Raw genomic sequence first — 14,250 nt, forward strand, 5'->3', positions numbered from 1 at the left:
CAGGACTCCTTTATAGAGAGGGTGATATAGTATCTGTCCATTTGTGTCTGACATATTTAGCTTAGCATACTATTTTCAAGGTTCATCCATGTTGTAGCATGTGCCCAAATGTCATTTCTCTTTATGGCTGAATTATATTCCATTGTACGTATTTGTCACATTTTGTTTATCTGTGGATTCCTTGTTGGACACTTGGATTGTTTCTGCCTTTTGTTTGTTGAGAATGCCATTACCATGAAGAGGGGTGTACGGGTGCACTGGTTGTTTGATTGCACATAGTTAAACAGCTTATTTAGGGTTTCTAAATGTTAGCAAATGACTTCCACGAATGTCCACAAGAGACTCATCAGTTACGTTTTTCAATGTATTGTTGAATCGTGTAGTTATATGAGACATCTCTGGTACGTCATGGCTTGATGACTCTTGGACCCAGTGGTTCTGGAAAGACCGCCGTTATAACAATCCTCATGAAGGCACTGACAGAATGTGGACGGCCTCATAGAGAAATGCGAATGAATCCAAAGGCCATCACTGCCCCTCAGATGTTTGGCAGACTGGACACTGCCACCAACGACTGGACAGATGGGATTTTTTCTACTTTGTGGAGAAAAACATTAAAAGCTAAAAAAGGTATCCGTAAACCCTCCTGGGTGACCATTTATTGCCTGACAGTTTATTAATGCTACCCTATTTGCATAGTCCACTTCTTTTTAAGAGAGTGATTTCCTGTTTTCATTACTTGCAGGTGAAAACATTTTCCTCATTTTAGATGGCCCTGTAGACGCCATTTGGATTGAGAACTTAAATTCCGTGCTGGATGACAATAAAACGCTCACATTAGCTAACGGAGACCGCATCCCCATGGCTCCGAACTGTAAGCTTTTGTTTGAAGTCCACAATATTGAGAACGCCTCTCCTGCTACAGTTTCTCGGATGGGCATGGTCTACATCAGCAGCTCTGCTCTCAGCTGGAGGCCGATCTTACAGGTGGGGACGGGAGCTGAGCAGAAGCATGCAGTGCACCCCCATGTCTCACTTAATAAACAGGGATTCTGTTTCTTTGTTGCAGGCCTGGTTGAAGAAGCGTACCTCGCAGGAAGCTACTGTATTTCTAAATTTGTATGATAAGGTGTTTGAAGATGCGTATACATTTATGAAACTAAACCTCAGTCCAAAAATGCAGCTCTTGGAGTGTAACTATATTATGCAAGTAAGATATTTTTGCACATTGTTTGCTTAGATTTGGAGGGTTCTTTCTCCCCGCTTCCCGTCCCTTTCTCATTTAGTTGCAGTCTATAAATCTCTAACATGGGAACTTCTTACTGTCCGTACAAATGTTGTTGGGCTGTGCTGTGAAGGCTCTGAGCTCTGATTCCCATTGACGATCTCATTAGCACGCTTACCGTCATCATTTTTCTCTTTTTCCTTCCTAGGGGGTTCTGTCGGGGTGGAGGGGGGAGAGGAATGAGACAGCCTTCCCACCATCCAGTTTTAGTGATTTGTCCCAGAAAAATAGATCCAGTAAGGAGGGCTGATATAAACAAATCAATAAAACAGGACAGTTTTATAGAAAAGTACCAAAAGGGAGCATGTGGCCTTCAGAGACACTTGGGTGGTAAATTTTGGCAAACTGAGTGTCCTTCAGTTAAGGAAAACCTTTACGTAATTTTTTGAGAAGTGATTTGTGGTATTCCTTTGGTCTTAACTCGATTTTCTCTACTAGTCTTTAGAAACAATAGAATGCATTTACAGATGCTTAAGGGCTTGCCAAAAGAGTCTAGAGGTGGTCTCTTATTACCGCTTGAATGCTTTTATTTTCTTTTAGTGTAAGAAGAAGTGTGGGTGGTTAGAAATAATAATAAGACCCAAATCAACAATTTACTTAGTATTTTCTTTAAAAGGCACAATCCCCAAACCCATTGCCTTTGAGTTGATTTGGACTTATAACAACCCCATAGGGTTTCTGAGGCTGTAATCTTTGTGGAAGCAGATTGCTACATCTTTCTCCCACAGAGCAGCTGGCATATTTGAATCGACTGGTGTGTTGCTGTTGGATCAGCACTGGACTGTGAACCAAACAGTCGATGGTTCAAACCCACTAGCTGCTCCTCAGAAACCCTATACAGCATTGCTATGAGTCGGAACCAACTCAACGGCACTTAACAACAGCAACAACAATCTTTCTGTTAGCAGTAGAGCACTTGAATCAGTGCACCACCAGCGTTTCTTAAAAGGAATTATGACTCAAATCATGGAGTTGATTTTAACTCATAGTGTGACCCTATATGGAATCCTGGTGTGGCGCTGTGGGTTAATGTGCCAGACTACAAAGCCTTTTGAACTGAAAGGTTGGTGGTTCAAACTTACCAGCTGTTCCTCGGAAATCCTATATAGGATCGCTATGGGTCAGAGTCAACTCAATGGCACTTAACAACAACAACAGTGGCCCTATATAGTGTTTCTGAGGCTGTAAATCTTTACAGAACAGAAAGCCTCATTTTTCCAGCAAGGGGCGACTGGTGGGTTTGATTCCCCATCAGCTTTGTCACTGGGGCTCTTTAAAAGCCACAATAAAAGTGGAAACTTTATTTTGAAATAGGTTTGTTTTCAAAGCTGGAGAATGTCCTACTATATAATATGTTCCTCTCGGCCTGAGAGACAGAACAATGTGACAGAACAATGTGACTGACTTACTGCTTAGAGGGAAGTTTCCAGTAGAAACTCAGGGAAATTAAACCCAGAGATGGCAGTGTTGCTGAAATGAGGAAGCTGAGATTGAGTTTAGGGAGGCCAAGGTGATTAGACTTTGCAGGGGAGATCTCCAGAGAGAAGGGATCTGCAAAGAGAGAGTGCCAAACAGCAGCAGAAATGGATGGACAGATGGATGATTGTAGCCAAAGTCTCAGTAGGTAGTACAGGGCTCGCACACTTTGCCTCAAAGGGCTAGGAAGCATATATTTAGGCTATGTACAACTCTTTGTGGTAACATGATAGCGACTAGAGACAATACGTAAATGGAGTGTGGTTGTATGCCAATGCATTTTATTTACAAAAACAGGTAGCTGGCCCACAGATTTTAATTACCTGGCCCCTGCAAAATGTTTATAAAAACTTTTTTTTTCAAAAAAAGACATAAAATCTTTGATTTGAAACATTTCCAGCCATCAAACATTAGGACCAGAAGTGGTGGGTTAATGAGGAAACTGAGGCTCAGAGAGGGTAGTGGCCCAATTGGGGGTGAAAACCACACTTCCAGATTCCCAGAGCATTGTTCTTTCTTCTAGGTCATGTGTCCTTCCTGAGGTAGTGTGGTCTTTCTTCTCGTTGTTGTGGACTGTAGAGCAGTGACCAGATAACATCTTGAAATATGTTTGTCTTCTCTTCTCTTCCTTCCTACTTTTACATTTTATTATTATCTTTAAAATTGTTCCAGTCTCTCACTCTTCTGGAAGGTTTAATACCATCCAAAGAAGAAGGCGGTGTGTCATGTGTTGAACACCTTCATAAACTGTTTGTATTCGGCCTCATGTGGAGTTTAGGGGCCCTTCTGGAACTGGAAAACAGAGAAAAGCTTGAAGCATTTTTACGGGGCCACCAAAGCAAGTTAAGCTTACCAGAAATACCTAAAGGCACGAATCAAACCATGTATGAGTTTTATGTTACTGATTTTGGTAAGTTGACTGTATTACACATTAAATGAAATGACTGGTGTTTGTTTTTTTAATGGGGAAAATAGAACTTTCCCTAGATTCTTCTATGGAGAAATATTAAACCATTTGTGACTATAGTAATTGCCAATATCATTTTGGAAAGGAGCCAATATACAAAGGACATAACTATGAAAGCAATTATTAGTAGAATTTTGCATTTTGGCAGTGCCAAGAACTGATACAGAGACTCCTGCCTTCTCATTCTTTTGTCCTGGCTGGAGAGAAATCTATTATAATTAGTTCGTTACACGGTCTACTTTTTAATACCTGAAGAGGACAGGTAGCAGTATAAGACCACAGGTTCACTATGCAAAGCACTGCTCATGCAAATGACGTATCAGTGCCACAGCTTCTCTGGTGGAGACGTCAGAATAACTAGAGTGAGCCAAGCAGGTGGGGTCCTACTGATACACACCAAGCTCTGCAAGGTCCAATGTTGTCACTCAGTCTCTAACCCATTGCATGTAGGCAGCAGGGCCTAGCTTCCTTCTCCCTGAAAGGAATGCCTTTGAGCCTGATGCCTGCATCCAGGGCCCAAGACCAAAGAGAAGTACTCATGTTTCCTAAGAACTGTATTTACCGCTACTTCTTCCTAACGTCCCTTTAAAATGATAGCAAAGGCATATAGTTTTGTTTTAATTACTGTGTAAATGCAAAAGGATAATAGGCAATAATGACAAAATCTTGAAAACAAGAAAGCGGAAGGATAAGTGACAACTGATGTAGCATGCGGGGCAAAGGGTGGATCCTAAATAGGCAGTGGGGAAAGTTGAGCAGTTCAGTGTACATCCCAGAGCATTTACCAGAATATTCTGGACCATGAAACAAGTCTCAGTAGGGGAAAATCTGTAACATTCAATGGCTATATTAGAAGAGAAGAGATTTCAAAACTGGTGACCTCAACTTCTTTAACAAACTAGAAAGAAAAGAACAAATTAAACCGGAACTAGGCAGAAGAAAGAATGATGCTCAAAGCAAAAATCAATGAACTAGAAGAACAATATCTTAAAAGTCAATGAAACCTAAAAGATGGCTCTCTGAGAAAAACAAATGAAATCAATATATATCTTACCAGGGAAAAAAAGAGGAGACATAAATGACCATGATCAGAAGTGAAAGAAGGAATAGCACCACTGATCCTACAGACATTAAAAACTAAGAAGGGAATATTGGAAACAACTTTATGCCACTATATTTGACGTATTGATGAAATGAATGCATTCTTTGAAAAATAAAAACCACCAAGCCTGATCAAGAAGAATTAGACACAGGATCAGTTGTGATGTTCCCTCTTTCATTCTTAAGTAGCTCAATAAGCACTGGACTGTTAGTGCAACGTCAGAAGTTCAACCCCACCAGCCGCTCCACAGGACAAAGATGAAGATTTACAGCTCCAGAAACCCTCTACAGGGTCGCTGTGCATCAGAACGGACTCGATGGTAGTGAGTAAAATAGCTTATATCTACTAAATAAACTAAATTTGTAGTTAAAATCCTTCCCACAAAGAAAACTCCAGACCTAGATGACTTTTGTGTCCACTGACTGACCTTGCTAAACTCACTAGTTGTAATAACCTTTTGGAGAATTCAATGATGGTTATGCACAGTGTGAATGGAAAGAGCTTTACTTGTTCTTTTCCCACCTGTAGGATTTTAGCATCTTTGGAAAGTGTTTCACAGTCTACAATCATTGTTGAGTAGACAAACTTGGTCATACCTGTTCAGATTGTTGTCATTTAAATTGAATTTCTTGCATTGTACTCCCTTGAGTTGAGTTGTTATTTTGATGTTATTGCTGTTAGGTGCTGATGGTTGATTTTCGACTTACAGCAAATCCATGTGACAGAGTGTAACTTCCCCTTAGGGGTTTCTAGACTGTACTCTTTATAGAAGCAGATCAGCAGGTCTTCTTCCCTCAGGTGCCACTGGGTGGGTTTAAACCAATGACCTTTCAGTGGACAGTTTAACACTTAACCTTTGCCTCACCAAGGGTTCCTAATTGTCAATGTAAATATCTTAAAAGGACATATACTGTGATTCAGGATTGCACCACAAAAGCTACTGTTCAAAATTCAGCGTCTTGTGATGAAACTCAATAAATTGGTTTAAGAACTTTATAATTCTATAAAGAATATATATTTTAAAACCCTAGAGCAAATCTCTTATTTATTGGTAAAAGACTCAATGATTCTCTCCCCAAATCAGAAACAAGACAAGGATGTCCTTTACTATTTAAAAGAGACTTAAGAAAACGAAAAGTCCAGCCTACAGTCTAGGAAGAAATACTTGAAAATATATAAATGATAAAAGAATTTTAAACAGATATGTCAAGAACACTTAAAATTCAATGAAAGTATATAACTCACCCAAATTAAAAAGTGGACAAGAAATTTAAATAGATACTTAACTAAAGAAGTTATCTCAATGGGGGTAGGGGGATGTGAAAAGCTGTTCAGCATCATTTGTTATCAAGGAAATGCAAATTAAACCCACCATGGAATATCATTGCATAGCCAATGTTGTTGTTGTTGTTGTTAAGTGCCATCAAGTCAGTTCCGACCCATAGTGACCCTCTAGAGGGTGTCCAAGGAGCAACTGGTGAGCTTAAACCACCAACCTTGCAGTTCAAATTGACTTTGCAGTCTAGCGCATTAGCCCACAGCACCACACTAGGCATAGCCACTAGAGTGGTTGAATTAAAAAGATTAATAACGCCAAGTATCAGTGAGCATGTGAAGCAACTGCAACTCTCATATACTCCAAAATGGCACTTTGGACAACAGTTTTAGTAGTTTGTTAGCCTGTTTCTCTCTCTCTTTTTTTTTTCATATCTTCATTATTCATTTGTTTATTTATTTATTTTTTAACTTTTTATTGTGAATTGAGTGAAGGTTAACAGACAAGAGCATCAGTTTTACCTTCAACCAGCCATATGTTTTATTTCATATAAATGATTAGAGTCCCCTCCATGCAACAACAGTTATTCTGCTTCCTCCCTGGGATTCCTATTTGCATTCCACCCACCTTCTCATCCCTTCTCAACTTCATCCTTAGGAAAAGGTTGCCTCTTTGATTTTGAATGATTGACCATTCCATGGTGAGCATACTTTATTAATGTTGTTGTCCCCCAGTTTGGTAGTTTCTTAAAAGTTAAGCATACACTTGCCCTATGGCCTGGTTATTTTGCAAGAAAATACAAAACTGAGGTTATTCTTCGAGTATTGAATTTTTTGCATATTTCAAACTTATGTCCCTCTACTCTTTTTCCATGCATTGTGTTTGTTTGTTTTTGGTATAATCCTGAGTCCCAGTGTAGTATCTTTGAAGACATTCAAAATGGCAATTAAACTCAACAATGCAGTACCAACAATGCAAGTAACTCAGCTTAAATCTTAACAATATAAACATCTCTCACTAAGTTTGCTTAGCCAACTGTGATGGTAAGACATCACAGATTGTAAGACACATTCTAAGATACTAAATTGTTATTGTTGCTAGGTGCCATAGAATAGGTTACAATTCATAGCAACAACAGAATGAAATGCTGCCCGTCCTGTGCCATCCTCAGAATCCTTGCTTTGTTGGAGCCCCTTGTGGCAGCCATTGTATTGATTTATCTGGTTGAGGCTCTTCCTCTTTTTTGATAACCAAACATGGTGTCCTTCTCCAGGGACACATCCTTCCTGATGGTGTGCCCAAAGTACGTGAGATGAAGTCTCACCATCTTTACTTCTAAAGGAGCATTCTGGCTGTATTTTTTTCCAAACCAATTTTGCTCATTTTTCTGGCAGTCCATGGTATATTAATTATTCTTTGGCAACACCATAATTCAAATGCATTGATTTTTTTTTCTGGTCTTCCTTATTCATTGTCCAGCTTTCACATGAATATGAGGCAATTGAAAATACCATGGTTTGGGTCGGACACACGTTGTCCTTAAGGGACATCTTTGCATTTTAACACTTTAAAGATGTCTTTTGCAGCAGGTTTGCTCAGTGCTATACGCCATTTGATTTCTTGAATGCTGCTCTCATGGACATTGACTTGGATCTAAGCAAAATGAAATCCTGACCTTTGAGATCTTCTATTCAGCTCTTTTACCTCCTCATTTCTTCCATTTGCTTTAGTGTCTTTCCACTGAAGAGCAAGTTTCAGAGTCTCTTCTGACATCCATTTATCGTGATATTGCTTATTGGTTCAGTTGTGAGGATTTCTTTTTTCTTTATGTTGAGGTGTAATTCTTATTGAAGGTTGTAGTCTTTGATAATCATCAGTAAGTTCTTCAAGTTCTCCTCACTTTGATCAAGCAAGGTTGTATCATCTGCTTATCACAGGTTGTTAATGAGTCTTCTTTTAATGAAATACTTTGTTCTTCTTCATATAGTCCAACTTCTCAGATGATTTCAAATGTATTGATTGACTAAGTGTTGTGAAAGGATACAACCTCGACACATACCTTTACTAATTGCTCTGTTCCAAAGACTGCCTCTTGGTCTATTTACAGGTTTTCTGTGAGTACAATTAAGTGTTCAGGAATTCCCATTCTTTGCAATGGTATCCATAATTTGTTATGACCCACACAGTTGAATGCCTTTGTATGTATACTCAATGAAACACAAGTAAAAATCTTACTGGTATTCTGTGCTTTTTGGCAAGATCCATCTGACATCAGCAATGGTAACGTTTGTTTCCCATCATCTTCTGAATCCAGCTTGAAATTCTCACAGCTCCCCATTGGTGTACTGCTGCAACCATTTAAACATTATCTTCAGCACAATTTTGCTTACATGTGATGTTCACATTTAGCTGAATCATTTTTCTTTAGAATGGGCATGTATATGGATCTCTTCCAGTTGGTTGGCTAGCTAGCTGTCTTCCAAATTTCTTGACATAGGTGGGTAAGTACTTCCAGCATTGCATCTAGCTATTGAAACATCTCAACTGGTATTCTGTCAATTCCTGGAACCTTGTTCTTTTGCTAATGCCTTAATTGCAGCTCGGACTTACTTCTTATATACCATCAGTTCTTGAGCATATGCTAACTTTTTGAGATGGTTGAACACTGACCCATTAATTTTGGTATAGAGACTCTGAGTATTCCTTCCATCTTCTTTGGATGCTTCCTGGGTTAATCAATATTTTGCTCCTGTTGTTGTTGTTAAGTACCGTTGAGTTGGTTCTTACTCCTGTTGTCCCTCTATCAGGTTTCCAAGGAGCAGCTGGTGATTTGAACCACCAACTGAGTCCTTATTCTATCATGCCACACAAGGACTCCATTTTGCCCATAGAGTCCTTCAATATTGCAACTATAGGCTTGACTTTTTTCTTTAGTTTTTTCAGCTTGAGGAATGCTGAGTAATATATTTTTCTCTTTTGGCTTTTTAACTCCAGATCTTTGTACATTTCATTACATCCTTTACTTTCTCTTCTGGATCTGCCCTTTGAAAGCTTCTGTTCAGCTCTTTTACGTCATCATTTCTTTTTTCCACTTTAGCTTCTCTGTGTTCAAGAGTAAGTTTCAGAGTATCTTCTGACAACTGTTTTAGTCTTTTCTGTCTTTCCTATTTTTTTTTTATGACCTTTTGGCTTCTTCATGTATGATGTCTTTGATGTCATCTCACAGCTCATCTAGTCTTAAGTCATTAATGTTTAATCTGTTATTCAGATTGTCTCTAATTTCACATGGAGTATACTCAAGGTAGAATTTTGACTCTCATAGACTTATTTTAATTTTCTTATGCTTCAATTTGAACTTCCATGGAGGAGTTGATAGCGTTCTGAAGTCTGTCCCCTTGTTTTGACTGATGATATTGAGCTTCTCCACTGTCTCTCTACAGATGTAGTCGATTTGATTTCTTTGTATTACATATGGTGAGGTCCATGTGTATAGTTGCCATTTATGTTGTTAAAAAATATATTTGCAATGAATAAGTTGTTGGTCTTGCAAAATTCTGTCATGTGACCTCCAGTGTCATTTCTATCATCAAAGTCATATTTTCCAACTACTGATCCTTCTTCTCTGTGTCCAACTTTCACATTCCAAGAATCAGTAATTATCAATGTAGAAGGAGCTCTGATAGCATAGTGGTTATGAGTTAGGCTGCTAACCTCATGGCAGTGGTTTGAAATTATCAGCTGTTCTTTGGGAGAAAGATGAGACTTTCTGTTCCCATAAAGATTTACAGTCTCAGAAACCCTATGCAGGGTCACTAAGAGTCAGAACCGACTCCTTGGCACACCACCACCACCACCGTCAATGTATCTTGATTGCATGTTTGATCCAATTCAGACTGAAGAAGTTGGTAGAAATCTTTGGTTTCTTCATCTTTGGCATTAGTGGTTGCTGCATAAATTTAAATAATAGTAATATTAACTTGTCTTCCTTGTGGGTTTATGGGTATTACCTTATCACTGAGAGCATTGCGTGTAAAAATAATTCTTCAGATATTCTTTTTAATGATAAATGCAACACTCTTCCTCTTCAGTTTGTCATTGAATGTTTGTTTGATTCAAAATGGCCAATACAAGTCCATTTCAGCTCACTAATGTCTTGGACATTGATCATTATATGTTCCATTTCATTTTTTATGACTTCTAATTTTCCTAGATTCAGACATTGTACATTCCACATTCTGAGTATTAATGGATGTTTACAGCTGTTTCTTTTCATTTGGAATAGTGCCACAGCAGCCATTGAAGGTCTCTAAAGCTTTGTTCTACCTGCATCTATAAAGCTGACTCTAATTTGAGGAGGAAAGTCTTCCTCAGTCATATTTTTAATGCCTTTCAATCTGAGGGTTTCATCTTCTGGCACTGTATCACTTATGCTATGCATAAGGTTTTCAGTGGCTAATTTTTTAGAATTAGCCTCTTCATTTTTTCTAGTTTGTCCTAATCTAGAACTCTTCTGAAACCTGCCCACCATGGGTGACCCTGATGGTATATAAAATTCCAGCATAGATTCCAGCATAACCAATGTTAGATGAAGAAGAACGAAAACAAAAGTATTCCTGGGGATTGATGAGATAAATAATAATAGTAATAATTGTAATACTTAGAATATCAGTCAGTAGATTGATAGCCAACATAAGACAACTAACAGCAACACGAAGAAGAATAAAGTCAGGAGTCTTAATTCATTTTAGTAATTATTTCATTACACAATACAATTTTGGGACTAGATTGTTTTCCCATTTCTCATGGCAAACAGTTTATGCCCAGTAATCAGTTGTCCTTTTTTTTTTGTCTTTCTTGTCCTTTCGCTTGAGGTGAACTTTTTACTATATAGCTGGCACATCACCTGTTGTATTATAGCCAGCTAGCTGGAATTCCATTTTAGGCCATGTCTCTCTCAGTGAGCAACCTGTCACTTTAAAGATTGACTTTGTAAAAGAGGCTAAACAAATTTAAATGCTCTAACGCTATGGACATCAGACAAACATCTTGACGTTTTAGGAAAATGTAAATGAGTGTTTGTGAGTTTGCTGACTGTTTATAAGATTTACATTTTTGTGTTCTGAGATAATGTTCAAAGGATACCATTTTTTAAGGTGGATTTTTATGTATTGTATAGGTGACTGGGAGCACTGGAATAAAAAACTCCAGCCATATTATTATCCGACCGACAGTATTCCAGAGTATTCATCAATTTTGGTTCCAAATGTTGACAATGTTAGAACAAACTTTTTGATAGACACCATTGCAAAACAATATAAAGTAAGTTTAATGGATAGTTCCTTAGTGGATTGTCAACCACAGAAGAAGCACTACAGATAGAGATATTAAATTCCTACTCAAGGGGGTGGAGGTCTTGTCATATGAGGGAAATAACTTTTGGTGAACGAGCCATGTCCTAGGATACCTACATCCAACTTACTAGCTCCTGGACTACTGACTCTCAGCTTGTTAAGGAGAGTGGGCCCGTCTGCTTATAAAGTCCTTCCATGAAACTCCCAAGTTAACATGAATATTCACTCATATTTTCTTATAGTACTTTTTTGATAATATGTTTTGCACTTAGATCTTTAATCCAATTAGAATTTATTGTGATGTAGGTGAAATTCTTAAATTAAATTCTTAAAAGCAATGAAATGTTAGTTATATTTTCTGAATGGAATGTAAGAAGAGTGGTTAGTGGAACTGTAGGACATCTGGAAAGAAACATGCTTTGACACCTTTGTCCTATGACTGCAGGCTGTTTTGCTCACAGGAGAGCAGGGGACTGCAAAAACAGTAATGATTAAGGCTTATTTGAAAAAATACGACCCTGAAGTACAGTTATCCAAATCTCTAAACTTTTCATCTGCCACAGAGCCAATGATGTTTCAGGTAAGACCATCATTTGTGGTAGTAATCAATATATGAACTATCTTAAGTGGCTATTATGATAAAATGTGGATTCATATAAAATATCATATTATATTAATATATTATATTCATGTTGTTGTTGTTGTTGTTGTTGTTGTTGTATGCTTTCAAGTTGGTTCTGACTAATAGCAGCCCTCCAAAGGGTTTTCTGAGAGTGACTGGCAGGCTTGAAGTGCTGACCTTTTGGTTACTAGTCCAGTGCTTGTTCTGTAGTGCCACATCAGGACTCGGCGTGTTAACATTGTTGCTGTTGTTAAGTGACACCGAGTTGGTTCTGACTCATAGCGACCCTGTATAAGGTTTTCAAGGAGTGGCTGGCGAGCTTGAACTGCCGACCTTGTGGTCCAATGCTTTATCCCACAGCTCAACACCAGGACTCCATACTAACATTAGATGTGTATTAATATTATATAATATCAAGGGAAATGATGATACAGTTGAAACTCTAAGGCTAATGTTGAAGCCAAATCCAAATAGTATATTTTAGCCTAATATTGAGGCTGAAACTAAATTTTGGAGCATTTCTACTTTAATATAAATCAATGACTAACATTTCAATAACTCAGATTTACAATACAGATTTTAATAATTATGTTCACATGTGTTAAATAAATCAGCATTATTCTACTCTCAAGAAATGCTCATCCTTACAGGGAGGAAATGGGGTAGCTGATATTGCATGGAGGGGATTGTCATCAGTAAAATAAAACAAAGTATATGATTTATTGAATATAAAACTGATGATCTGCTCTGTAAACCTTCATTCAATTCATAATAAAAAGTTTTAAAAAACGCTTATCCTTTTTAGAACTGTGGATTAAAATATGATGGATAAGAAGCCATTTTCTTTTCTCTAGAGAACAATTGAAAGCTATGTGGATAAACGGATGGGAAGCACATATGGCCCCCCTGGAGGGAGAAAAATGACTGTATTTATTGATGATATTAATATGCCTGTGATTAATGAATGGGGAGATCAGGTATGTCTGCAATGTTTCATATTGGTTGGTTGATTATGTGCCATGGAGTCGGTTCCAACTCATAGTGACCCTGTACAGGGTTTCCGAGGCTGTAAATCTTTACATGAACAGAAAGCCTCATCTTTCTCCCACAGAACAGCTGGTAGTTTCAAACTGCTGACCTTAAGGTTCGCAGCCCGACTCGTAACCACTAAGCTACCAGAGCTCCTTAATAGATGATGCTTAATCAGTACTTTTTGTTATATGTATAGATGCCAATAACCTTCATATTGTTAAGTCTAATAACACTTTTCTGTCTGTTTTAACTTCTCTATTTGCTACTGCTCTGTCTTGAAATTGCTATGTTATTTTTCCCAGAAACCCTCTCTTGATTTTGTGGCTAATTGATTTCACTTGCTTACTGGGTTCCTTTCTTGCTTCTGGAGTTCCTGGGGAGTACAAATGACTCACCTGGCTTGGATACTAACAGAAAGATTGGAGATTTTAGTCCACCCAGAGGAGTCTCAGATGGAAGGCCTGGCAATCCATTTCTGAAAAAGTTAGCCAGTAATGATTCTGTGGTGCTCAAAAACAACCAAAAAATAAACGTGTATGTGTATACATGTACATTAATTGATATTTGTTGTTGTTGTTAAGTGCTGTCGAATCAGTTCTGACTCAAAGCAATCCTGTATAGGGTTTCCAAGGAGTGGCGGGTGGGTTTGAACCAAAAACCTTGTAGTTAGCAGTCCAGTGCTTATCCTACAGCGCCATTTGGTTGGTATGTTGTTGTTAAATGCTGTTGAATCAATTTTGACTCATAGTGAGTTTGAACTGCTGACCTTGTCAGTCCTACAGCACCACACCAGGAGTTGGCATATATATGAGTAAATATGTGTATGCTTGGGTGTATGTACATGTATATGTGTACGCATGTATATAGGTGCAAGCATGTATATTTACATACATATAATGAAGCATATTAAGTGGCACATTTAAGGATATATCTCTTAAATATAAACAAACACCTTATGGGATTGATTTTCTGTGTTTGAAGACTTAGGACCATAGTCTCATGGAACAACTCAGTCACTTGGTATAATATAGTTCATAAAGTTTATGTTCTACATCCCAGCCTGGTAAATAGTGTTTGGGGTCTTAAAAGTTTACAAGTGACCATTTAAGAGATAACTATTGGAAAACAGAAAGAAAAAA

The 14,250-nt window shown here is 38.0% G+C and overlaps 1 protein-coding gene across 2 annotated transcripts in view; it reads left to right on the forward strand.

The window, feature by feature from the left end:
* The window catches only part of DNAH8 (dynein, axonemal, heavy chain 8), a 391,134-nt gene that overhangs the window by 183,581 nt on the left and 193,303 nt on the right, over positions 1-14,250 (forward strand). For both annotated transcript variants that reach the window (XM_006860428.1, XM_006860427.1), the window contains 7 exons: positions 384-630; positions 746-987; positions 1,070-1,210; positions 3,434-3,671; positions 11,283-11,425; positions 11,903-12,037; positions 12,934-13,056. In XM_006860428.1, the coding sequence (XP_006860490.1) occupies positions 384-630; positions 746-987; positions 1,070-1,210; positions 3,434-3,671; positions 11,283-11,425; positions 11,903-12,037; positions 12,934-13,056 (1,269 nt within the window). The remainder of the gene's footprint in view (positions 1-383; positions 631-745; positions 988-1,069; positions 1,211-3,433; positions 3,672-11,282; positions 11,426-11,902; positions 12,038-12,933; positions 13,057-14,250) is intronic.

Source organism: Chrysochloris asiatica, unplaced genomic scaffold (assembly GCF_000296735.1).
Source record: "Chrysochloris asiatica unplaced genomic scaffold, ChrAsi1.0 scaffold00038, whole genome shotgun sequence".
Classification (NCBI taxonomy): domain Eukaryota; kingdom Metazoa; phylum Chordata; class Mammalia; order Afrosoricida; family Chrysochloridae; genus Chrysochloris; species Chrysochloris asiatica.